This window comes from Micromys minutus, assembly GCF_963924665.1.
Source record: "Micromys minutus genome assembly, chromosome: 2".
NCBI classification, from domain to species: Eukaryota; Metazoa; Chordata; class Mammalia; order Rodentia; family Muridae; genus Micromys; species Micromys minutus.
The window spans coordinates 92771293-92798520 of record NC_137971.1 but is presented as its reverse complement, the minus strand read 5'-3'; the positions used below and the strand labels follow the sequence as shown (position 1 = coordinate 92798520).

At 40.8% G+C, this 27228-nt stretch overlaps 1 protein-coding gene across 1 annotated transcript; it reads left to right on the top strand.

Annotated features, from left to right (window-relative positions):
* Positions 1-1724: 1724 nt before the first annotated feature.
* Positions 1725-27179, top strand: RRM1 (ribonucleotide reductase catalytic subunit M1). The gene is made up of 19 exons (XM_080911735.1): positions 1725-1938; positions 2820-2908; positions 5423-5600; positions 6630-6730; positions 8401-8460; positions 8862-8901; positions 9671-9833; positions 13282-13423; positions 15221-15304; positions 15890-16051; positions 16256-16335; positions 17669-17870; positions 18466-18615; positions 18804-19025; positions 19754-19830; positions 21782-21917; positions 23770-23865; positions 24771-24959; positions 26582-27179. Exons 1-19 carry the CDS (start codon positions 1920-1922, stop codon positions 26768-26770), a joined length of 2379 nt encoding a protein of 792 aa, XP_080767861.1. The 5' UTR covers positions 1725-1919; the 3' UTR covers positions 26771-27179.
* Positions 27180-27228: the final 49 nt, after the last annotated feature.

The window sequence follows — 27228 nt, the reverse complement described above, 5'->3', positions numbered from 1 at the left end:
CCTGTGGCTCCTACAATTCTTTAAGTTCTGAAGGGAGAGATACTATGGAGATCTCCATTTTGGGTTCTCTTTCTCTTGTCTATGGGTTTTTACATTTGCTCCCATCAGCTGCAGAAGGAATCCTCTTTGATGATGACTGGGCTAGGCACTGATCTAGAATTTTGGCAGCTGACCCAATTTTGTTTCTTTTTATTTTTTAGGTCTAGATTCCACATTGGAATAAAACATGCAATATTTATCTCTATGAGCTTGGCTTATAATGATATTCAGTTACATTTTCTATCAAATGATATATTTCCCTAACATCTGAATGACAATTGTGTACCCATATCATATTTTTCCTGCTGGATAACCCTGGTCCTCTAGCTTCATGTAGACTTTCCTATGCTGTGTCAGTTATAATTAGAGTTGGACAGCTTGTAGAGGGCACAAGAAACAAATGAAAGGGTTTTATCGAGGGTGGCTGGGAGAGGGAACATCTTCATAGAAGCAAGGGGAAGAGAAGAGGAATGGGAGTGGGGAGAAAGGGTATAACATTTGAAATGTAAATACAGAGACTATCCAATAAAAAAGATTTTAACGAAAGAATACCACATGCATTCTTGTATGAAGATCAGTTTGTATGACCCAAATTATTTTTATACCCGTCTTGAATAAGTTTAAAATAGGACTCTCACTACTTTCATTTTTTTCACCTAGCTTCCCCCCTTTATTAAAAATGGATTTTCTCCTTCACATAACATATCCGAATTATGTTTTCCTTTCTCTCCAATTCGTCCACATCTGGGTCCCCTCCCTTTTTGTCTCTCATTAGAAAACAAACAGGCTTCTAAGGGACAATAATAAAATACAATGAGGAAAACTAGCACATCGGTATTGAATAAAAGCAACAGAAGGAAAGATCCCAAGAGAAGGAACAAGAATCGGAGATCCACTTGTTCACAGGCCCTGAGCATGCTGCTTCGGTCTCTTGAGTTCATATGAGCTTAGAGGGTCTTGATTCTTTGGTGTTCTCCATCCCCCTAGCTTTCTTCCTCCTCTTCTGTGGGGTCCCCTGAGTCATTAGGGGAGGGGTTGGATGGAGACATCCCATAGGACTGAGTATTTGCAGGTGTCTTGGTCTCTGCATCATGTCTGGCTGTTTTCGCCTATGAATGTTTGGTTACCAATGCCATATTGCTGATCCTATCTCTACCACCATCCACAAAACAGTAACAGCAAATGGATCGTGCTTCTTCTTAAGAGTCTCGCAGTATCCCTATTTCTTTCTGTAAGGCTAAGGTCCAAATACCTTTGGCCTAGCCCAACTCTTTTAATTCATGAGTGCAGACCTAAGAGCTCCGGGGTTTCTACCTGCTTCTTATTTGCTTTAGTGCAAACCAGAATAAAATCCTGGTGTTTCCATAATTTAAAGAAGAATAAAAACGGCGTTCCGAATGTCTGGATAGTTACTTTTTGTTGTGGGGGGAAAAAAACCAGGGAATTTGCTTTGCCCACACCCAATAAGGCGAAAGGAGAACTCGGTTCCCGCCAGATTCGCTTTCATCCAATGTAATGGAAAGAAGCGCGGTCTCCAGGGCTTTGCCCATACTTAACATGGCGGCCAAGGGACTGGCATGCTGACTTTCTACTGCTCAGTTTCCGTCCACTCAGCTCCCGGCGTTGGAACGTCAAGAACGTCATTTAAATTCCGTCGCGTTGCTTTGCACGTCACGGGTGGCGGGAGCGGGAAGGAGTTCGTAATTTGTTTCGTCTCTTCTGCTGAGGAGAGTTGCTGTCTGTCGCGCAGTTGCAATCCCTCGGTCCGAGCAGCCCCTAGGAGTCCGACCCTTCGCATTTGACAGTCGTCTCTGTGCCGTCTTCGTCTCGGAGCTGCCAACTGGTCTCGAACCCCCTCAGCACTTCAGCTTGTAGCGGCGATGCATGTGATCAAGAGAGGTGAGGGATCCGTGGGATGAGGGGAGGGAGCGGGAACCCCGGCTGCCGAGCGCCCAGCGGTTACCCGCCAGCCCGGCCGCCCGGGGGCGCCTCACTGCTTCCCGCCGTTCCCGCCGCCGCTTCCCGCCCTGTCTGTCAACTGGGCCTGTGTCTGCTCAGCCCGTTTCCATCCTCTTGACCTTTGTGTGTTCCCTTCGGCTATGACGTTGTGCTCCATTCCAGCCTCACCCCTACCCGGTCTGAGAGTTTCTGAGCACTGTTATTCCTTGCCGCCATCCTCAGAGGTAGCTACTTTGGGCTCCATTTTACAGAAGAGGTTGCAAAGACAAAAAGAACCCCTACACCCCCATCCCACCCCGGCTAGTCGTTGGTGAGGTTAGAATTGAAACCCATAACCCATAATAACCCTGTGTCTGTCTTCATTTTTCAAACGAAACAGCGCGGAGTCGAGGATCTGGTGTAGAAGGAAATAAGGAAAGAAAAGACTGAGCACCACAGTTTTTGAACACCTGTCATTTTTCTGGTCTCTTCTGAGGTGGGAGTGTGGTGCCTCTCCTGCCTCTGCATTGTCTGAGAGGGGTTTTTTTGGTTGTTTGTTTCTTGGGACAGGGTTTCTCTGACTGGCCTGGAGCTTTGTGTAGATCAGGCTGGCCTCAAACTCACAGAGGTCTGCCTCCTCTACCATAAGTGAATTTTAATCCAATAGACAAAGACTTTTAATCCAAATAGACAAAGCTAACCACTGAGCAGTCTCTGCAGACCCCAAAGACAATCTCTTCATAAGCATTTCATTTTGGACAGTTTTAAAAGCTGAGTACACTTGATTCTTTGGTATTGCCATCTTCATAACTGCTAATGTTAACTGTGATTTGATTCTTCAGATGGCCGCCAAGAGCGAGTTATGTTTGACAAAATTACATCACGAATCCAGAAACTCTGTTATGGACTCAATATGGACTTCGTTGATCCTGTAAGTAAATAGAAGTGTTCTTAGCATTGTGTGATTTTTATGTCTCTTATCTCCAGCCCTTTACTTAACTAGACCTCAGTGTTAAATGTGAATTTATTGCTGGAAACTTTTCTTCATTTTGATCTGTTTTTCAAGTTCTCACTTTTTGGAGAATGCAGAATGTGAGCAAAGAGGGGAACAGGTGACATGACTACTGTTCAGGCATCTTATTTATCTTTATTTATCCACACAGTATAGAAATTGGTTCTATATACCATCATCTGAAATTAAGAGTGTTGTGTATCTTATTCATTTAACTTTTAAGATTCTCTAACAATTTTATACATATATATGTGTATAAAGTATACTTTTGCCACATTTTCTTCAATGTCTTATCTCCTTCCTACAGCCCCTTCTTAGTGCCGTGTGTGTGTGTGTGTGTGTGTGTGTGTGTGTGTGTGTGTATGCGTGTGCTTGTGAGTGTGTCTGTGTCCCCATCTGTCCCACTTCATTTACTCAGAGCTGATGTAAGAGCATCGATCTGGAGTTATTTTACTTGGTTGAGCAAGAGGCACTTACCAGTGATTGCCTCATGGAGGAATAAGACTCCTCCAGTACCATGAACTGCTGCAGATACCTCTCTGCGGAAGGGTAGGGCCCCACGAACCCCTTCTCTTCTCTGATGGAATGCTCAGTGGCCCAGTCTGGTAGAGATCCTGTGCAGATAACCAGTATAACTGTTTTTCATGAGGTTTTTGTTAATCATTTTATACCTTAAAATATATTTGTTATAAATCTACACATTTTGGACTTTGAGATAGTAATTAGAATAGTGGAATGTTAATATTGGGATGAGTCTAAGACCTCATCCTATTTTATCTTTATTCTGTAGATATGATAGGTTTAAAGAGAGGAGGGGACTGGTTAAGGTTAATGCTATTGCAATGAGAGCAATAGAGTGTCTTGATTTTTTTTTTTTTAGATATTTCATTGCCTCCTAACAGCACATGTCCACGGATGCATTAGTGGACCAGGGCAGATCCTCTTGAGAAAGTCTGGATGCTATACAATGTAGCACATTTCCAAGTTCTGAGTACTTGCCATATAGCATCAGAAACTACATGGGCTTTCATACTTATCTGCTGAGTCAAGAACATGATATCAGCAGCAGACTGGCTGAGCTGTGTTGTAAGTACCAGCGATCAGAGGAACCGCCCACACTCAGACCTCTTTTGAAAGCGCTGGGCTTTGACCAACTTCCCCAGTGAAGCTGCTTTAAAAAAAAAAAAAGATTTAATAAATATGTAGATAGAACTTAGACTTTGTTCTTTAGACTGGATGGTGGGCCGAGGAGATGACTCAGTGGGAAAAGTGCTTGCTTTATAAGCCAGTGCAGCAATATGTGTAACCACAGTTCTGGGGAACTGAAGACACGGCCAGATCCTAGGTGTACATCAAGAAGGCAAGTTCCAAGCTCAGGGAGACACACTGTCTCAAAGAATAAGGCAGCTGTCGTAGTGAGACCTCTTTCCATGCTGGTCCCTTTGACCATGTGTGTTATGTTCTTGTGGGCTGTTTGTTGTTGTTGTTGTGTTTACTTTATGTTTTTTCTTTATTCTTTGTATGTTTATCCTTACTATTGTGAAAGAGAATAATTGTAATCAGCTTCAATTAAGGCATAACTTACAAAAAGAGCTATTCTATGTACCCTGGTCAGCCAAAGGTATACATAGTAAGAACATGTCTGAAAACAAAACCAAAAATCAAAGAATAACAAAGCTGTTCATATACTCTATTTTATGCTTTTGATACTATTGTTCTTTACATTTTCAGTGTCTTTTCACTGAGATAAAAATAAGGAGAGCAGTTGAATCCTGGAGTCAACTCGGGCCTCCCCCTGCTCCGGCGTGATTGAGTGCGCCTACACCCACACACACACACACGTGTTTATATACACACACAGCTCAGTTGGCAGTGGTTGTCTTGTAAGCATGAGGGCCTGAGCTTGGATCCCCAGGACTCATGGGAAAGGTCGGCTGTGAGTGCGTGCTTGTGGGAAGGCAGGTACAGGGGGCTCCCTGAAGTTCACTGGCTGGTTTTTCGCTCAGTCAGTGTACTCCAGAATTAGTGTCTCAAAAACTAAAGTGGGGTCAGGGCTGGAGGGATGGCTCAGCAGTTAAGGGCACTGGCTGCTCTTCCAGACGACTTGTGTTCAGTTTCCAGCAACCACGTGGTGTCTCTCTCACACCTGCCTGTAACTCCAGTTTCAGAGAATCTGGTATTTCTGCCATTCTCTGGCACGAGGCATATACTCTTTTAAAAAGCTAAACTTAGACTTTTAAAAGGTGACACTAAGTCATGTTATATGAATAGGATACATTTTTTGGTAGCTTTGTTGGGTTATAGATTCTTATGCTGGGATAATGTTTTTCAGGTGAGATCACATTGTTATAACCTTGCTTGCCTTCACTACGCCTCTAAGGAGGCTGTTGTTTCTTAGGAAAGCTCAAATAACCATCGGTTTTATTTTTATAGGCTCAGATCACCATGAAAGTAATCCAAGGCCTATACAGTGGTGTCACCACAGTGGAACTGGACACCCTGGCTGCTGAGACAGCTGCGACCTTGACTACGAAGCACCCTGACTATGCTATCCTGGCAGCAAGGATTGCTGTCTCTAACTTGCACAAAGAAACAAAGAAAGTGTTCAGCGGTACGTCTGGAGTAAAACCGTTAGAGTTTAATAGCGTCAGAAAATTACAGGAATAACAACTACGTAAATTTCAAAGATTATATCTTATTTTGAAAGGCAGTATACAATTTAGTGATAGATGGGAACTAGAACTTTCTATTTCTCCGTATAGCTGACCTACTGTGAGAGAGTGCGTGTGAGTGTATGTGCGTGTGTGGTGTGTGTTGAGACAGGGTCTCAAGCAATCTGGGCTGGCTGCAGACTCAGTTTGTATCCAAAGATTGCCTTGAACTCTTGATTCTCTTGATTATTCAAGCTCTAGGACTGAGGGCCTATGTCATCGTGCTGTCTTTGGAGTTTCTGTTCTTTTTAAATTTTTATATTAATTTATAAGTTATGTGTGTTTGTATGTGTGGACAAATGTGTACGACAGCATGTGTGTGAAGGTCAAAGAAGGTGGTTCCTGGGATATCGCAGATCATCTGGTTTGGCAGCAGATACTTTTTCTGTTGAGCCATCTTGCCTGACCTACGTTTCTGTTTTAAAAGAATTAACTAGGTGGTGAGAAGTGACTGATTTCTGCATTTTCTTTTTTCCCTCTTTAGCTGTATATCAGAGCCACTTGGGAATTGTTGATAGGCTATAAGGTCTTACATTCATTCTCTATTTTATTTTATTTTATTTTATGTATATGAGTGCTCTATCTGCATGTATACCTGCGTGCCAGAAGAGGGCATCAGACTCCATTACAGATGGTTGTGAACCATCATGTGGGTGCTGAGAATTGAACTCAGGACCTCTGGAAGAGCAGCCAGTGCTCTTAACCACCGAGCCATCATTCCAGGCCCCCTTATATTCATTTTCTTTGAAAGAATATTTCCTTTATATAATGTGTTATTCTATTGTTACTCAACAGAGATATGTTTGTTGAGTATTTTCTCTGCTAGGTACTGAAGTGTGTTGGTACTAAACAAGGATTAAGAGCCATTGTTTTAAAACAGCCATGTTTTAAGTGGTTTTGACTGTATTTTTTTTTTCTTCTTTCCTCAGATGTGATGGAAGATCTCTACAACTACATTAATCCACACAACAGCAAACATTCTCCCATGGTGGCCAGTTCAACACTCGACATTGTTATGGCCAATAAGGATGTATGTACAACATCTTTTTTCTGGTGGAAATTTTTCAAAAAAATTTTTTTTGTTGTGTTTGTTTGTTTAAATAATGCATTCAAGCCCGGGCAGTGGTGGCAAATGCCTTTAATCCCAGCACTCAGGAGGCAGTCAGGTGGATCTCTGCATTCCAGACTAGTCTGGTCTACAGAGTAAGTTCCAGGACAGTCAGGGTTACACAGGAAAACCGTGTCATGAAAACAACAGTGATGACAAAATGTGTTTAAGAACACTTACTCAGTATAGAAGGCAAAGAGAAAACCCAGTTCTCCTGCTCTAGATTCTCTGGTTTTTTAGTAGTGTGTGTGTGTGTGTGTGTGTGTGTGTGCATACTGTTACTGTTCTCACTTAGAACTATAACTCATAAATATCAGCCTTTACAAATTTACCTCATTCATTCGATCAGTGGTGTAACATTCCATTTTAAAGATTTCTTTTATTGTACCCACGAGAACTCCTCTATTGATGAAAGTTTGTTTTCCTATTTTCACTGCAAGAAATAAATATCCCTGTGTGACAGGTATGTAGGGTTTTTAGTAGAAACTCATTTTAACATTCTGCAATAGATAAATTAGTTGGCTAGCTCTTAAGAAAACTTAAAAGAAAACAGCCATTTGTTGTAATTTTATGTGCACCACATGTGTGGTTGGTGTCCACAGAGTCCAGAAGAGGGTATTGGAGTCAGATTGCCTGGGACCATTAAAGTTATGTATGGTTTTGAGCTACCATGTGGGTGCAGGAAATTGAACCCTGGTCCTTTGGAAGAGTAGCCATGCTCTTAACCACTGAACCATCTCATCAGCCCACTTCACAAGATCTAAATTTTTAGTCCTTGTGGACCTGGGACCTCTGGCAGTCCTCTGTGCTTCTGCCTTGTGGGTGCTGGGATTGTAGTTGTGAGCACAACACCTCGCCCTGGTCATAATCTCGAAGACATGTTAAAAACAGATAACAGTAGCAAAATCTAATCTAAAAATAAATATTGGAAAATAACCAAATACTTATAATCTAGTCCTTCAGTTCTTTGTTCATTTTCAGCCTATACCTAGTTTTGATTACAAAAATGTCCTTCAGAGTTTGACAGATGGAAGGGTTCAGATAATATTGTGACTAATATGACCACACCTAATTTTACCTTTGTTTCCTTCTAAATAGCTTTATAACTTACCAAAGCTCTTAAATATTGGTCAGTTTTATAATATTTTACTGCCACAATAGTAATTCATTTTAGCTCTATTAAAGGACCATGAATTTCCAAAGCCTATTAGCTACTTTCTGTTTGCTTATAATATATATTATTTTGTTCAATTTAAAGTAGGCTCACTGTCAGAAATTTGTATCTGGCATCTGAAAATGTTGGTACATGCTTATAATCCTGCAGTCAGAGAGCAGAGTCAGAACTGTGCAAGTTCAAGACCAGTCTGCCGGTCTTCTTAGTCCAGGCTAGTCAGGGATACATAGTAAGTATCTCAACAATAAATAGCTGTACATACAAGCAATAAAAAGTATGAATGTGTGTGGTACCAACACTTTAGTGTTAACGGGCATGAAAGCATGTTTGGTCTCATTTCTGGTGTCACCTAAAAACATTAGAAGTTGTGAAAATAATCCTTATTATTTTAATTATGGATTCTTTTTAATTCCCTCAGCGCCTGAATTCTGCCATTATCTATGACCGAGATTTCTCCTACAACTACTTCGGTTTTAAGGTAAATTAATAAATAGTGGGTTTTAAATATGTGGGGGCTTCTTCTTAATCAGGAAGTATAGTATTTTGTTTATACTGATGGTTTAGTTTGAATGCACCTGGTTATACATTAGGAATATGGTAGGGTTATGGTAAGTGGCGATACTTTAAAATAAGCAAAATTAACTTATTCACTAATAGCTTTTGATCTTTCCAAATATTCTGAATTATTCTTAAAATTACATGGGTTATGTGTCACAATCCACGTTCTACTGTTTTCTCAATAACTATTGATTTCCTACTCTGTGAAGTGTTTGTCTGAATATATTGTGTTGCTTACATAAAGCAGTGACTAAGGACTACTATGAATTCCATATCCAGTGTGTATTTAAAAACTTGAGAACTCTTTGCTTGCTCTTCTAGACACTGGAGCGGTCGTATTTGTTGAAGATCAATGGAAAAGGTAAGACTTGAAAATGTATGTTCTTTTATTCAGTATATTAATTGTACAGCTTTGCACTATTAGCTTTAACATTTGTATTTAGACTCTGAATAACATTTTAAAACATTTATTGCATTTGGGGCTGGAGAGATGGCCCGGTGGTTAAGAACCTGGCCGCTCTTGCAGAGAGAGCACCCAGGTTCAATTCTCAGCATCTATGTGGCACCTCATAACTGTCTTTAGCAGCAGTTCTAGGGGATCCAGTGCCCCCTTCTGATGTCTGTGGGTACCAGACATGCACATTGCACATAGACCTAGACATACATATGTAAGCAAAACACCATACACATTACAAACCTTGATTACAGTCACTTATGTGTGTGCATGGGTATGGGGAGGGAGGTATACTGTGCCATGACGAACACGTGGAACTTGGAGGCCGACTTGTAAGAGTTGATTCTCTCCTTTCACACTGGGACCTAGGGATTGAACTCAGGTTGCTAGCCTTAGCAACAAGTGCGTGTGCCTGCTGAGCCATTTTGCAGCCTTCTAAATAACCTTTTGTTGTTTAATTGTAAAGAACAGACATTTTTTTTAGCTTATGGTTCTGGGGGTTATCGCATGGTAAGAACAACTAGAAGGTCTCTAAATTACAATTGAAATAATTGTTTCTTGCTTGTTTGTAAAGTTTTTAGAAGTTTCTTTTGCTGTTAATTTTTTGGTTCAGATGTGTTTCAGCCTAATTATTCTGACATGTCCTATTATCTGGAAATTCCTACTTTGTTTTCAGTGGCTGAAAGACCACAGCATATGTTGATGAGGGTATCTGTGGGGATTCACAAAGAAGATATTGATGCTGCAATTGAAACATACAACCTACTTTCTGAGAAGTGGTTTACTCATGCCTCTCCTACTCTCTTCAATGCTGGGACCAACCGCCCACAGCTGTCCAGGCACGTACCTTCTGTAGCTGCGTTTTGTTGCTATTGCTTTCTTCTTAAAATATTCATGTATATTAGTGTTTTGTCTGCATGTATGTATGTGCACCATATGTGTGCCCATTGCCTATTATCAGAAAGGAGTTGGAACTGAGCTAACCATGTGGGTGCTAGGAATTGAACCCAGGTCTTCTGAAAGACTAGCTAATGCTCATAACCACTGAGTCAACTCTACAGCTCCTAAAGCTTTTATAAAAGTTTGACTAGGGAAATAAGAAAAAGCCAGGTGGATCATCACATTATAAACAAAAACTTCAGTTACTGCCTGTTCTGATTAAGTAATTTGCATTTTGGAACAATCTCTGACTATTATGGTAAACAAGTTGGAAGAAGACAAATGCAGTTAAATGAGAAGTTTATACAGTTGATTGGGGTGGTATTTGTAAAACTGGATATTTTAGATGCTATTGAATAGAATGTTTTTGATAGGGAATTGTATGTCATTTATAGTCCAAGAAGGTTGCTTTTTTTTGTTTGTTTGTTTTTGTTTTTTTTAAAGGGCTATAGATCAGAGGTAGGTTCTATGCTTAGCGTGTACAAGCCCTTTCAGTCAAGACTTTTCAGCACTGTGAAAATGATTAGTAAGTACCTAGAGCTAGCTACAAGAGCCTGCAGTCATTTATTTTTAAAATCGTGAAAGGATTAAGAAGGTGAAAGTAGAGAGGTAGATTCCTAAGATACATGGGAATTAAACTTACAGAATTTGTGATGGTCTGAATCTGCATTAAGGTTGGTTTCTGAGTTTTTGGGCAGAGTAACAGGATTACTGGTAATACCCTTTGCTGCGAAAGGGATCACAGTTTTAGTGTCTGGAGTAAGTTTTAAAAAATGCCCTTAGCAAGTCTATGTGCCTCAGGAATTCAAGGATATGCCAATATCCATATCTCGTATTAACATTTATATAACTCATTGCGGTTTTAGAATAGAATTCATTCAAAAATTTGGTGTATCAAATAACCTTAATTTGGTAAAAACTTAGGTCTGGGTTTAAGAGATGATGACTCAGAGGTTAAAAGCGCTCGTGGCTCTTATAGAAGACCTACCTTTGGTCTCCAGCACCCACATGGCTCACAACCATCCATAAAAAGTTCCAAGGGATCTGACACCTTCTCACCAGGCATACATGTGGCACATGTCATACAACCTCACACACATAAACCTAAAAAAACAAAGACAAAAAAAAAAACCCAAACCGTTAGATCTGTTACTGCTTTTAGTGTGGTAGTGGAAGTCTGGGCAGGTGTTGTAAGGTAAGAAGAAAGTGAAGTGGTTGAAAAATGAAAGAATAAAGATCGCAGATATATTTTTTAGACAAGGAATTCAGAAGTAAGTATTTATGGACAAATTAGAAATAAAGGAGGTTTTAGCAAAGTAAGTGGATAAAAGTTTAATATAAATAAATTAGTGTGTTTCTGTACTGTAACATTTAGAAGTTTTAATTTTTCTGCTGTTCAGAACCAGGCATGATGAATATGCTTGTGATTTCAGGGGGTAAAGGCAGAAGAATTGCCATTTTGGGACCAGTCTGCTCTCTGTAGCAGGCAGACAGCCAGGCTGAGCTGTATAGGAAGACCCCTGCTCCAAACATCAAGAGTTGGGCTTGTAGTTTGGTAGACTGCTTGCTGGCATGGGTGACTGTAGGTTGATGTCAAGGCGATACATGATTGGACAGTAGAGAGTGGGGCGGGGACAAAGTTTTTATAAATAGAGAAAGAGAGGGGAAGAAGAATTAAAATGGAGCTGAAGGAGGAGGTTCTATACCCAGGTGGTCTTAATTGGCAATAGGTAGATATGATTATTTCTAGGAGTTTCTATGGGTCAATTTGTTATACTTATGTGGGCGGTTTACATCTCTGTCAAATGGTTGTAAGCTTATTGTGTGGACGTATTGTGGATTGAGAATTTAACATATAAATCTGATTGATAAATTATTGATTATTGAGTCATGATTTTGCCGTGCTGTGGGGATTGTGAGCTAAGTTCCCAGTTAACAGGGAGGCTGCTAGGAAAGGGAGGCTCGTGGTCTGCCTGGGTCTGAGAGAACTTGGGGGCAGTGTGGAGTCGCAGAGTTAAAGATACCCCTCAGTGCCATGTGGCCCTAATGGTGCCAGCACTAGCACAGGATAAAAGGTTACATTTTAAAATAATCTGCAAGAGGTGGGGCCTTGAGTTTGATTCCTAGCACCCAACTGTTCAAGAATCTTGAAAGCACTGCAAATGGTAGTGCTGAGGTAGAAGGATGGAGAATTCATTGCCAGCTTAGGCTAAGTAGTGATGCCCTCATAAGCAGTAAATGCATAGAGGGAAGGGAGAACATTAGCAGTTTTTAGAATGACCATCAACAGGCACACAGACGTATGGGATGATTATACAGTGGAATGCTTTACAACCATGAAAATAAGTTAAGACTACATATATTAATTAAAAGGGATTGATGGCTATCATTCTGAGTTAAAGACAGGCTTCAGAAGGATAATGATACAGAAGGATAACTAATTACAGGAAGTATGATTAGGCTTTTTGTGGCATCTTATTTCTTCAGGAAGTTCTGTATATACTCTCTCTTGATACCTGAAATGTTTTATAGAAAGTCAGTGAATAGAATCTGAGTTATTTAACATTCAAGATGACAAAGACCCTGGTAGACTAATGTTAGTGAATTGTGAGCATGAAGAGATAGATCCAAAGTTTAAGTAGATGGGACATCTTTAAAACAGACTGCAGGCTGGGCTGTGGTGGCACAAGCCTTTAATCCCAGCACTGGAAGACAAAGGCAGGGGCATCTCTGTGTTCGAGGACAGCCAGGGCTGCACAGAGAAACCCTTTCTTGAAACCCAGTACCCTCCAAACCCAAACAAATAAAGAACAACAAAAGACCAAGGAAACTATATTTTTAATTTACATGTCAAAGAATTGGCTGACCATATGGTATTTAAGGCTCAGCCTGATCGTTCATGACTTGAATTCCAGCCTTCTGGAGGCAGGTGGGATCTCTGAGTTTGAGACCAGCCTGGTACATAGTGAGTTTCGGGACAGGGCTATGTAGAGAGACCTTGTCTCAAAAACAAACAAAAAACCAAGGAACTTCTTTTTCTTGGTTACTAACAATTGGAGAAATCTGATGTATATCTAAGAATTTGAGGAAATGAATCCTGGCATATAAGTAGTCTGGTAAAAACCAGGCTAATTTAGGCTTAACTATAAGACTTCCTTCTGGGTTTAATGTCTAAGATAGTTAGCAATTAATTTAAGATAATATCTTGATGATTTGTATTCCATGGAAGGTGTTTTCCCGTCTTGGGCAAACACTTAGGAACCCTGCACACTTTAGATCTCTTGTTGCCTGTTTAACTGTCGGATGATCTAATTGCTCTGTCGCCCGTTGACTTCTTTCTCACTGTAGCTGTTTCCTCTTGAGTATGAAAGACGACAGCATTGAGGGAATCTATGACACCCTGAAGCAGTGTGCCTTGATCTCTAAGTCTGCGGGGGGAATCGGGGTTGCCGTGAGCTGTATTCGGGCCACCGGCAGCTACATCGCTGGGGTAAGTGTTAAGTTGTGAGACTCGATACCACTCAGGCATGATCCAGAGGGCGTCCTGTTGTCATGCTGGTGCTTGGGAGGCTTCTGTTAATTACCACCTGTTGCTGTGAGTGGGAGGGAGTCGTTTTGCTTTTTGCTTCCTCTGTTGTGTTAGAGGGTTAGGCTGTGTGAGATGATCTCTCTATAATATTTTTTAGCTCAGATTTTAGAATTATGATTATTTTTAAAGCAGTAATAATAGACATCTTTTTGTTGTTGTTTTGAGACAGGGCCTCACTTTGTAGACCAAGGGGATCTGCTTGCCTCTGTCTCCTGTGTGCTGAGATTAAAGGCAAGGCATCACCATGCCCAGCCAGCTATCATTTATTGACTGATCACTATGTGCCAAGTCTGTTACATGTATTACAGGAATTACTCCTTTTACTTACTATAACATCAATCCAGACACACTAGCAGCTTTGTTCCTTACAGTAATCTAGGTGCCAGTGTTTTCATTTTTCACATGAAGAAAGTGAGGCTTCAAAGTTGGGTTTTGTTCTGGATTAGTCACTGTGTGTTAGAGCTGGGGTTCAAGCTCTAGACATTGGAAAGCAAGGTAATGGTTTGTGCATTTTTGACCTGGATTTCTATAATACATCTTTTACCTGCTGGCAGTGTGGCCTAGAGGGAGTTTGATCCGTATTCTTGTGTGCAGTGTGGAGAAACAGTGAACGCTATGGAGTCAGGTTCTGAAGGAACCTGTCCTATGATGTATGTCTTTTTGTGTTTGTAATATTTTTAATATTTCGTGTATCTATTCATTTTGTTAGTTTGTGTTTTTCGAGACAAAATTTTTCTGTGTAGCCCTGGGTATCCTGGAACTCACTCTGTAGATGAAGCTGGCCTTGAATTTATTGATCTATTCATCTCCTGTCTGTCCGTCCATCCATCCATCCATCCATCCATCCATCCATCCATCCATTTATCTATCTATCTATCTATCTATCTATCTATCTATCTATCTATCTATCTATCTATCTATCTATCTATGTATCATCTGAACTTGTAGAGTGAGCCACAACTCACTTTTCAGACTGTCCAAGCATTTACCTTGGGGGTTAGAAAAATTCTTTAAAGAATTTAAAAGGTATTTTCCAACCATAACACTGCTTAGCCTCATTCTATAATCCATTCATTGCTGGGAGTCTCCATTTTGTTATTTTGTTATGTTGACAGCATAACGTATTATTTTTATTTGCCTTGAATTTTTGGGGGGCAGGGTGGTGTACTATCATAGTATGTTTTTGTTGTTGTTTTTATGGTACCCAAGGCATATTTTTGTTGGATTTTTAAGACAAGATTGGCTGTTCTGAAACTTACTCTGTAGACCAGGCTGGCCTAGAACTCTCAGATCCACCTGCTTCGGCTTCTGCCTCCTGGTGCTGGGATTAAAGATGTCCCTCACCGTGCCTGGCTCCCATGGTGTATCTCTAATCTAATAATGACCAATAGATTACAAAGCTAATGGTTCTGGAGTTCTTCTTTGTGTGTATTATATCTCATTATAAAGTAGGGTTGATGTGAAGTAGCTCAACATATAACTTACATAATAATATTTTATTGTTATGTCTGGTGTTAGGTTTTCATTGCTGAGGTGGGGATGGAGAGCAGGTCAGACTTCATAGATGGGTGCTTAGGAATTAGTCACTGTTTTGAACAAAGGGTCAGGAGCAGTTTTTACTTTGAGGCTGTCCTGTTTTTTTCCTTGCCTGAGCCCTGTGTCTTATTCAGGTGCCTTTATTTTTGTTCCTTCTTTCAGACTAATGGCAATTCTAACGGCCTTGTGCCAATGCTGAGAGTTTATAACAACACAGCTCGTTATGTGGATCAAGGTGGAAACAAGGTATACTTTGTTACTAACGAAGGCTGGAAATCAGAATTAAGTCTTTATAAAACTTGATTTAGTTATACATTGTTTTACTTTGTTTTTAAAGATTTATTTCATTCTTATTAATATGATTAGTATGTAAATATCTGTGAGCATGTGCATGTGGGTGTTCATGGAGGCCAGAAGAAGGCCTCTGGAGCTGGAGTTAAAGTGGTTGTGAGACACCCACTGTTGGTACTAGAAACTTAGCTAGAAACTAGTGTCTGGAGGCCAAGAGGATGTCAGAGCTGGAAGTGGAGTTATGGGCAGTTGTGTTGTGGGTGCTGGGAGCTGAACTGTGATCCTTTATTAAACCAGCAAGTGCTCTTCACTGCTGAGCCCTCTCTCCAGTCCCCAAGTTTTCTCTATGTCATTTCTGTTCTACTCTTAAAATTTATGAAAAATATTAAGTTTACTTTTTTGATACTTTTATTAATTTCACTTAATTCACTGATCATAGTAAAGATGAAAGGAGACATTGTAAAAATGCTTTGCAAAAATAGAAGCATCTTTGTTTAATTTTGATTTGGATAAGAATGCTGACTACTTACTTCCCTTTAGCGCCCGGGGGCATTTGCTATTTACCTGGAGCCTTGGCACCTAGACATCTTTGAGTTTCTTGACTTGAAGAAGAACACAGGCAAAGAAGAACAGCGGGCGCGGGACCTCTTCTTTGCACTTTGGATCCCGGATCTCTTCATGAAGCGAGTGGAGACCAACCAGGTGAGAGGCCTCATGGCAGCTTTGGTTCTTACAGCTTTGCTCTTCAGTCCCTCGCCTGTGTGATGCCGCAGATGGCACCTGGCACCTGGCCTGTGCCAGCAGGCAGAACTGCAGCTTTAGACACCCATGGCGGCCCCTTGTTGCAGCGTGTGGGAAGGGCTCTGGCTGCTGCGTGACGTCTCTCTTCCTGACACTCCTTTGCAGGACTGGTCACTGATGTGTCCCAATGAGTGCCCTGGTCTGGACGAGGTCTGGGGAGAGGAGTTCGAGAAGCTATATGAAAGGTATGAGAAAACTGCTAATGTGGTGAGCACCAGAGCCGGCAGACACTTCTCTCACTCGGCTTCCAAATACCAGAAGTGTGGATGCTGAGGGCCAGGTGCTTGAGAACACTTGCTCACCATGTTGCTAGGCACCGAGTTTGACTCCTACCACTGGAAAAAAACTGAAAAATATTTAATCATAGCTCATTTCTAGGAATCTTCAAAAGTATCTAGAAGAGAGTTAGATGTTTCTTGATTTTTTTTTTTTACTAAAATTGGTATTTATCTTTTTAAAATTTGGGTGCTATGATTTTTAATTGATCCTTATAAAAACTGAGATAAAGACTAGCTGAGTTATTTTATAGTATAGTACATTTTTATTATTATTTTTTAAATTACATTTATTTAATTATTTTGGGCTTTGGGGGTACAAGTGTGCCACAGTGCAGATATATAAGTTGGCTTTCAGGATCGGTTCTTTCCTTGCACAGGGATCAAACTCGGGTGTGGCAGCAAGTACCCTTACTTACTGCCTGGCCCCAGTGTAATACTTTTGGTAACATAAACCACAAGTAACTAGGACACACAAGTTAAAATTAGAGCAGTACTAAATTTTGTTTTGCTTTTGTTTTTTATTTTTGAAGCTTAAGGGCAGTTTCACTAGAGTTTTGAGAAAAACGAGGGCAGGCAAGCTACAAATATCAACTGCAGGGAGGAGGAGGGAGAGGAAGCTACCCGCTTTTAGGCTAGGGTCTGAGAAAGTAGGCGGCTTTACCAGCGATGTTCTGTGTGCCGCTGCCTGTAGGAGGAGAAGGGGCTTCAGAGAAGAAAGCCCAGACTACCAAGGGAAGCAAAACGGGAGAAGCAACGGTAGATGCAAGCTGTGTGACAGACTAAGCTGGTGCCAATCTTGACGATGCTTTTTGTTCCTTTTTATTGTGAAAAGTAGCATAGATTTGGTGGGGTCGGGTCATTTGAAGGAATCTAAAGCTGCCTGGTTTTCTGTGTCTTAGCTGATAGAAAATGGATTTCAGGGTTAGAGAAAAGGTTTAGTAGTTAAGAGTGTTCATGCACACAGTCTTGAGGCTGATTTAGAGTTCAGATAACTACATAAAAGCCAGGAATCCTGGAAATACCAGTAACTCTGCTCTAGCTTCCATGTGCATAGGCATGCACAGTCACAACACTCATGAGCACATACTTGCACAGACACACAAATAAATTGAACCAACCTTTTAAAAAAAATGAGCGCCACTCCTCCACACCTGGTAAAGCGAGAATTTGCACAATTGCATACTTTAACGTATTCTTCCTAGAGTGTGAACACTGAAATAATGCTAGCTTTGTCTTTCAGTTACGAGAAGCAGGGCCGTGTCCGGAAAGTGGTGAAAGCTCAGCAGCTCTGGTATGCCATCATTGAGTCTCAGACAGAGACGGGCACCCCGTACATGCTCTACAAAGATTCCTGTAACCGCAAGAGCAACCAGCAGAACCTGGGGACCATCAAGTGCAGCAACCTGTGCACAGAAATAGTAGAGTACACCAGTAAAGATGAGGTAGGAGGGGAGACCGTCTAGCACACCGAGGGGCTGTAGAGGTGGTTACTGCTTGTGAGTCTCTCACTGATCTCAGTGGTTACTTGAAGTGGGTGAAGGAGATTTTGTTCCCCAGCACTGAAAAAAAAAATTACATGGCAGAGTTATGTTAATTAAGATGCATTTTTAAGATAATAATTTATCTGCCTGGGAGAGAGGAGAATGGAATGCACCAGGGAGCACAGTTAAGAACGGGGTGGTGATGGTTCACACCTCTCGTCCCAGAACAGAGACAGGCTAACAAACCAAAAAACCATATTTGAGTATTCTGAATAGTGTAGCTCATGTGACTGATCGTGGATGAGTGGAATCGGTGGGCTGTAGAAATGTGCTGATAAATGATGGGAAAACTCTGATTTTAGGGGTTGGGATTTAGCTTAGTTGTAAAGAGGTTTCCCAGTACAGACTATTAATAAGTTCCTTGAGTTTGGTACTCAGTGCTAATGTCAGGGGTGGTGTTTTCACTCATATCTGTTAGTTCCAAAGGCTCTAATGATCTCACTGATACAGGAAGAAGAAATCAGAAGTGTGTGATTCTGACAACTTTGTATTGCAGGTTGCAGTTTGTAACTTGGCTTCTCTGGCTCTGAATATGTATGTCACACCAGAGCATACGTATGACTTCAAGAAGCTGGCAGAAGTCACCAAAGTCATTGTCCGAAATCTGAATAAAATAATTGATATAAACTACTACCCTATTCCAGAGGTATGGCTGGATTTCCTTGCTTATCGGCCATTATTGAATCCGAGGTGGAGCACATTTGTCTTGGTGTGGCTGCCCTCGGAGTGATGTGAGAGAAGGAAAATGAAGAGGTTGTGTGTTAGTGCAGAATGTGGCCTTCTCAGTTCAGAGATGTTTTCTTTTCTTTTTTCCCTAAATCTTTTGGCACAAAGGCACATCTATCAAATAAACGCCACCGGCCCATTGGAATTGGGGTACAAGGTCTAGCAGATGCTTTCATCCTGATGAGGTATCCCTTTGAGAGCCCAGAAGCCCAGTTATTAAATAAACAAATCTTTGAAACCATTTATTATGGAGCCCTGGAAGCCAGCTGTGACCTAGCCAAGGAATATGGCCCCTACGAAACTTATGAGGGGTCTCCAGTCAGCAAAGGTGTAAGTATATGGTTGAGATTTTCTTTTGCCTGTACCAGTAATGGGCTGAGTAATGACTCCTTTCCCTGGAACCTAGGAGGGTGTATTTGGTCGTGAAAGGATCTTTGTAGATATGGTTAAGGACCTTGAAATGGGATTGTTTTGGATTATTAAGACCTAAGTTTATTCAAGTGCACCCTAAGTACAGCAAGAGACTCTGAGATTTATGATATTTCCAAAATCTGTTCAGACTAGTAAACTAGTAGAGGAGATAAATTATCCGTGGCTTTTGACACCAGGGACTGGAATCTGAGGAGCCCTCTTAGAATTGACTTACATTGTCTTCTCTTTATAAAGATCTAGTTTTGAAGTTTATTCTGATAAAAAGAAATTCTAATATATGATTGTTTGAAATTTGGTATTCTCAGCCAAATAAACAGATCAAAGAAGCAAAGATCAGAGTATGTTTTACTCTAAAAGGAATGTATCTCTTAAAACTTTTCATGAATGTTAAGATTTCCTAGTTTGTAGATCTGCAGGAATGTAGTTGATAGAAGGCCCTTGGCTGCTTCTGAACAACATACTTAATGGAACTGTGTCTAAGAAACTCTGGAGCTGATATTTCTTAATGTGTTGACTACAAGATACAGTTGCTAGATGTGGGGATATGGCAGTTATTTAAAAAATTTTGGTCACTGTTTTAAATTGCCCCAGAGTAACATCATAAATGTGGACTATTTATTTCTTAGATTCTTCAGTATGATATGTGGAATGTCACTCCCACAGACCTGTGGGACTGGAAGCTTCTCAAGGAGAAGATTGCAAAGTAAGTAATGATGTCTGAAGTAGCAGGGAAGCCAGGAGGCTGGGGTCTTCTGGCTTTTCAGGAGTCGGATATGCTAGTAACTTCTGAAACTTAAGTGGCCTACTACAGAAATGGCTTTGGAAAGTATAAAAAAATAGTAACATGAAAGTTGTTTGCATAGTGAAGGCCTTTCCACACATAGTAGGCATTTCAGTATGAGCTGATGTCATTGGGGGAGCTGAACACCCATGCTAGTCAGGTTTTTGCTTTTTTGTTCTGGGTCCTTTTAGATAGTGTCTTACTATGTAGCCCTGGCTGTCCTGGAACTTAACCGGGCTGGCCTCAAACTCAGAGATCCTCCTGCCTCTGCCTCCCAAGTGCTGGGATTAAAGGCATGTGCCATCACTGCCTACCCCAAATAGGCCTTCTTTTAACAAGTTTTTCCTTCTTTTATTTATTTAATTGTGTGTGTGTGTGTGTGTTTTAAATAGTATCTTACTATACAGTCCTGGCTGCCCTACACCTTGCTACATAGACCAGGCTGGCTGCAGACTTGTAAACCACTATGCCCTACACTAAATGGAGAAATAAAATAGAAAGTAAAAACTGTGCTTTATATTTCTGCCAGATGCTTGCTTCACAAAACAGTCAGAGATATAATTTGTTTTCCCAGAGATAAGCCTTGTTGATGATGTGCTTTTTTAGACCTCTTACACACACACACACACACACACACACACACACACACACACACACACACATACATACAGTATGTCCCGTAAATGTGACTAAATGTAACATATTCTGAGACTTTTTGGTGTTTGGGTTTAGAGATCTTTAGTGCAGGTACATTTGATATATTAGCAATTACAGATGATTCCGTAATTGGGATTGAGCAAATACAGCCTCAGTGTTTTTCTACGTGTGACCATAATTGGGATTTACAGGTGAGGAAGTAAAGATATAACTGATACTTAGATCTAGAAAGTGACGGAGCTTGGACCCTAGTTGTACAAACTCACTCAGGACCTGAGGCTCAACGCTGTGCACCGTGTGGGTCCGTAAGTGTAGTTGTAGGAAAGGTGTGTGTATTAGAGGAACTTAACTAATACAAGTCACCAAAGCGCTTGATGAACAGTTTGTTTTGACACTTGTGTCCACTGCCCGCCTGCTCAGGAAAATGCTGTGGTGTTGGTTTCCACACTTTAAAATTTTTAACATTTACTTACTTTGTGTATGCCTGCATGTACAGTGTTATAGAGGTCAGAGGACAGTTTGAAAGACTTGGTTCTCCGACCATGTTAAACAATATATACCTTTTCTACATTGAACCCAGGTTGTCAGGTGACAGAAACCTTTACCCACTGAAACCATCTTGTGGGCCGTGGCGTTGGTAGCTCTTAGGCTAAGCTGTGGAGATTTCTAAGAATGTCCAATAGTATATTCTTTTTTAAACACTTAAAAGGGAAAAAATTAACATTTTAAAAGCTAATAATAGATAGTAGGTGAAGTCTGGGTGTCCTCTGAGTGTAATTTGCCCTTTACACGGATAATGAGGATAGATTGTAGTCATACGTCACTAATCCTGAACATTTTCACAGCACTGTTTTCCAAAGGGGCTGGCGGTCATAGAGGCACAAGGAGGACACGAGTGGGGCCGAACGAATGTCCCTTGATTCAGATGAGCTGCTCAGGATAAGTTCAGTTTCCCTGGGCAAATAATGTACCTGATTATCTGTGTGACTCCTAAGTACCACAGAGCAAGGCTAGCAGTTAAAATCGTGCTGGTTCCATTGGAGCCGTGGCATCCCACTGTGGCTGCATCCCACTGGAGGGTAATGGCGTCAGTGTGAGTTAACTGCCTCTGACGTGGTCTCAGCATCTGTCTACACCAGGTGATGCAGAGCAGTTGCCTTCTTGGCAGACTGCAGCCTAGCACGGATCTATAATAATCTCTCTCTCTCTTTTAAAGGTATGGTATAAGAAACAGTTTGCTTATTGCCCCGATGCCTACTGCTTCAACTGCTCAGATTCTGGGGAATAATGAGTCCATTGAGCCTTATACCAGTAACATCTACACTCGCAGAGTCTTGTCAGGAGAATTTCAGGTAAGAAGTTTACAACCAGATTTCTAGAAGCTCTTCTGAAAGCTGAGGTTGAACGCTTACCCATGATCTGCTTAAACAACTACTTTGCAGTATGAAAGTAACTTCTGTTGCAAACAGTCTCGAGTAGACCTGTCTGGCCTCCAGCTTATGTAGCAGAGGATAGCCTTGAACAGGTCATTCTTTTTCCAGTTTCCGGTGCTGGGATTACAGGTGTGCATCAACATGCCTGGCCTAGTCATAGTCCACACATGGCTAAAATTGGGGCTGGGTTGTTGAGACAGGGTTTCTTTGTGTAACAGGCCTGACTGTCCTGGAACTCACTCTGTAGACCAGGCTGGCCTTGAACTCACAGACCCACCTGCCTCTGCCTCCTGGGTGCTGGGACTAAAGGTCTGCATTGCTACCACTCGGCTTTTTGGGGTTTTTTTTTGGAGGGGGGGCGGAAGCCTCATCATGAACACCAGGCTGGCCTCCAACTTGCCTACTAAATGATCCTCCTGCTTCTGCTTTCTGTGCACTTGGATTATAGGTATGTTTCACCACTTGCTGCATGATGTTTCGTATCTGCTACCTCACGTACTTCAGCTGGGGTAGTAAAGGTGCCTATAGAGGTATTATTACTCAGGCAGGGTGGTCTACATTTGTAATTCCAATACTTGGGAAACTGAAGCAGGAGGCATTCTAGTTTTAGGCTAGCCTAGGCTACATAGCATCCCCTCTCCTCCATCCCTAGTTCCCAGGTCAGGAATGGTGGTTAAGTCCGCAATTCTCCAACTTGGGAAGTGGAGGTGAGAGGGTCAGAAGGTCAAGGTCATCCTTGGTTATATGGCCCGTTCCACGATAGTTTAGGCTACATACTCTTAAAGGGTTGAGGGGAGGGGGATATATTTTTCTTAGATACGGTTACTAATGAGAATTTATGTGCTGCAGAGTCAGAAATTACTAATTAAAACAAAAATGTGGATTTCCAGGTGTCCTGAAATAAATTTTTGTGAGGTATAGGGAAGCTGCATTTCTAGTTATTTCACTCAAGCATTTACTGTTTGGTCACTTTCGAAAACCAAAGAAGAAGTCTATAAAAACTTACTCAGCTTAGACAGTGCTGTTTCTTTGCAAATGTCATATTATTTCTTTAGATTTTTTTTTTTTTTTTTTTTTTTTTTTTTTGAGGGGTGGGGTGGGCACAGCATGCTCATGCCGTGAACAGAGGACAACTGGGAGTTCTGTCCGTCCACCATGTGAGTTTTTGGGAGGAAACTCAAGTCGTGTGGTGGCACATAACCTTAACTGGCTGAACTAAAGATTTATTTTCGTGTGCATGTGCCTGTCCGTGTGCACATATATGTGCAGGTGCCCCTGGAGTGTAAGAACATGTACTATTCTTGCAGAGTTCTCATCTCCCACACTGGAAGGCTCACAACCACCTGTAATTCCAGCTTCAGGGGACTTGATTTGTCTGGATATATGCCCACATACAGTCAAATCCTTAAAAATATTATTTAGTGTTATTAAAATAAGATTGGCAAAAATCCAAGGTAGATGATTTGATAATCTGATGTATGTATATGTGTGTGATACACACACACACACACACACACACACACACACACATACACACACACATATGAGAACAGTCATCACATTGTTTTTTTTTTTTCATACTAGATGCCAAGATCTTAAGGGTTTTGTAGCTTTGTGGTGAAATGTCCCTCATTTGTGTAAAGCCAGTGGGTTTACTAGGGGTTTTAATGAGTTATTCCTTCGTCTTATTTTGGGCTCTACACCTGGGACCCTATTGTAAGACCTGCCAATGTTATTTTATTTCTCTACATGTTTTCTGCTTTTTCATCAGATTGTGAATCCTCACTTACTGAAAGATCTTACTGAACGGGGCTTGTGGAATGAAGAGATGAAAAATCAGATCATTGCGTGCAATGGCTCCATTCAGGTACAGAACGCTGGTGCCCTGTCCCTTCTCCCAGGCAGTGCATAGGGAAATGACCTTTCACTGTGGCCTGCAGACTCTGTTGATGTCTCTGCACGGTTGTGCCAGAATCACAGACATCTTTGTAGAGTCTGTGTTGTTTCTCTGACGCAACACTAGTTCCCAGTTTTTCTGCACAACCTGGGAACTTTTAAAACCTTGAACTTGGGTTGAATTTATTGCTAAGTAAATAAGTCAGGAATTCTTACATTTCTTAAGGCTTGAAATTGGAGTTCAGCTTAAAAAGCATGGGAGGACTGAGACCAACTGTGTAGGCGGTAGTTAGGTAGCACTTAACAATAAAATGACTGCATTTGGGTCTCGACAGACGCCTCGGTTATACACTGGCCAGCTTGGCAACTTCCTCCAGATTCTCATGGCAAGAAGTGGAGCATCAGTCAGGTTGTGTGTAGACCCAAGAACCCTGATTTACTTAGACTCTTAAGTGCAATCTGGCATTCTGCCTTTATTGATCCAATTTAAAATAGTTTGTCTCAGTACTTCCTTTGATTGGGTCTCTGTGAAGTCCTGATTATTTGTGTTTCTTTCATTTAGCTTAGCTTATTTTCCCTTCCTTTCCTAAGTATGTCTAGAACAGTAACTGTTTTGTCCATCAGCCAGTTCAAGATAGATGTTTAAATCATAGCCATCACATCTACATTTGGTTATAAGATTAATTTTATTGACTCTCTGAGCGACAGATAAGCAGTTTGGGGGTAACATGCTTTACACATTCAGATACTAACTCATAGCAGTGTCAGAGCTGCAGCAAGCTCAACCCAGCATCACTGCAAGCATAATTAGTTTGTCGGTTATATTGCTTTTTAAAACTGGAATTAAAATAATGACACATAATTTTCCCTTTCCAGAGCATACCAGAAATTCCTGATGACCTGAAGCAACTCTATAAGACCGTGTGGGAAATCTCTCAGAAGACTGTTCTCAAGATGGCTGCCGAGAGAGGTGCTTTCATCGATCAAAGCCAGTCTTTAAACATCCACATTGCTGAGCCCAACTATGGCAAACTCACCAGTATGCACTTCTACGGTTGGAAGCAGGTTGGTTGAGCACGCAGAATAGGACTTAACTGCCAGCTTGGAATATTTCAGAATGGAATAGTTCCTGCTAGCTGCCTTTTATATCTGAAAGTTTTTCACTTCAAGTGTTGAAACTCATGAGTGGTTTTTATGCCAGCTCAAACTTTCTGGGTTTTTTTGTTTTCTGTTCATCAGTTGTAAGCTGCCTGATATGGGTGCTGGGAGTTGAACCCTCAAGTCCTCTAGAAGGTCAGGAAGTGTTTTTAAACAACTGAGCTGTCATCTAGCCTTTGTTTTAAATATTTTTACTCTTTCAGAATTTCATACAATGTGTTTCAATCATCCCAGAACCCTTACCACCTCAACCCGTCCGTCCGTATGTCTGTCTCTCTTTTAGCAACCTACCACCTCTGATTTCGCTGTCCATATACTTCTGGTTGGGGGCCAGCCCCTGGGATGTTGACTTTCTCTTCTTAAGAAACATCCTAACCTCTTCAGTTAGTGTGGCCCATGAACTCCATGCTAGAACAATGACTTGCTTGCAGCCAGAGACACTGTTTGACTTTAAATGTCAGGGAGTCTTTGTGCCCTTCCGTATGTTTCTTAAGTCTTTCTTCCTCTTCAGTTGACTTCTCTGTTCCAAAGCATCTTACACATATCCATCGTCCCCAGCTTTATCCTGAGAGTGAGCCAGTGTGCACCGTTACCATCTGCGAAGTGCTTTCATTCTTATGTCTTGACGTGTGAGAGGCCTTCTGTGGAATTACAGATGGACTCTGTTACTTACATGCTTTTGTCGGTCTGTCCTGGGAATCCTGGACAGGAAGACTACCCTTGTGAGGTATTTATAGTGTTCTGAAGAAACGGTCTTAACCCCTAAATGGTTATAGGCTAAGGTAGGCATGTTGTTCTGTAGAGACCTAAAAATAATACACATAAAAATGAATACAACTAAGCAAAAATATTTGATGTTCCAAATAGGTAGTTCAGTCTCAGGCATGAAAACCCAAGGTTTAGCTATCTATTAAAGCATTTTTCAGGGAGATTTGTAGAGGAGGTAAAATTACAAGTTTGTTTGTTTGTTTGTTTTAAGAGTTTAAGTTGGTTATAGGAATACATTTAAAGATTTTTTTCCTTTTTATAAAATTATATATATTTTTCCCTTTTTATAAAATTATATATTTTTTTATTTTTTAACCTTCTGTAGTATGAAATTTTCTTTTTTCTTTTTTTAACAACTTTATTTTACAAAACAAAGATAAATGTACAGATTTTAAGCATTTTTTGCATAAAATTATACAATACATTTTTGTCAGTACTTTTTTTTCAGATTTTAAAATAATTTTTACATAAAACTATATGAATATATTTTTTAGACAGTACTTTATTTTTTTTAAAGGTTTGATAGTATGCATTGAAAACTTGATAGTTACAATGAGCATAAAGTACATGTAAAACAAAATGTAACATGGAAATAGTCAAAGTTTTCTTGTTGTGTAAAGATTTTTTTTTTTGTTTTGTTTTGACATTTAAAGATTTTTAAAATTAGTTTTGTAACTGATCACATGGGAATTACTTTGAACAAAGACTGTCTGGTGTTCTTCTGGAGGTCTTCCTAATGGCCATGTTTATTTCCCTTGTAGGGTTTAAAGACTGGGATGTATTATTTAAGGACAAGGCCTGCTGCTAATCCAATCCAGTTCACTCTGAACAAGGAGAAGCTGAAAGATAAAGAAAGAGCACTGAAGGAGGAAGAAGAGAAGGAGAGGAACACAGCAGCCATGGTGTGCTCTTTGGAGAACAGAGAGGAATGCCTGATGTGTGGATCCTGAGGAAAGGCCTAGAACCAGCAGGCTTTCGGCCATGGCAGACTGTTTGAGCATAGATAGCATAGTGGGTTTGCTTGATCATGGGAAAGCTTTGCTCAACAGTCTGGACAGAACTTCTGGGAAAGGGGTCCTTGATTACAGTACTGTTTCCACATAGTGTAAATGTCATTGTTAACAAAACAAGAAAACCAAAGCCAGTTTTGATATTAGGAATCAAAGTAGAGGTTTTGGGAATACAGAAGAGCCTTTCTGGAAATAGTGATGTGACTTAGGAAGTCTCATCTCCCTCCAGTTTACCTGTCTGACTGTCTTTCTGTTTAGGCAAAGAGATTTAGTTCGCTTTGACTGATTGCTTAGAAGTAAAATCAAGCAATCACTCATCAGCTGAAGACCTTTGTCTAGACAAACTTCTATAGGTCATTTTGAAATAAAAATTTCTAAGTGACTGTGTGGTACTAAAT

What these genes read in the sequence shown, in the direction of transcription:
- RRM1 (XM_080911735.1), top strand. An exon ending in TTGTTATGGCCAATAAGGAT is followed by an intron (nt 6,731 to 8,400) that starts GTATGTACAACA and finishes TAATTCCCTCAG; the next exon opens with CGCCTGAATTCTGCCATTAT. An exon ending in AGTACACCAGTAAAGATGAG is followed by an intron (nt 17,871 to 18,465) that starts GTAGGAGGGGAG and finishes TTTGTATTGCAG; the next exon opens with GTTGCAGTTTGTAACTTGGC.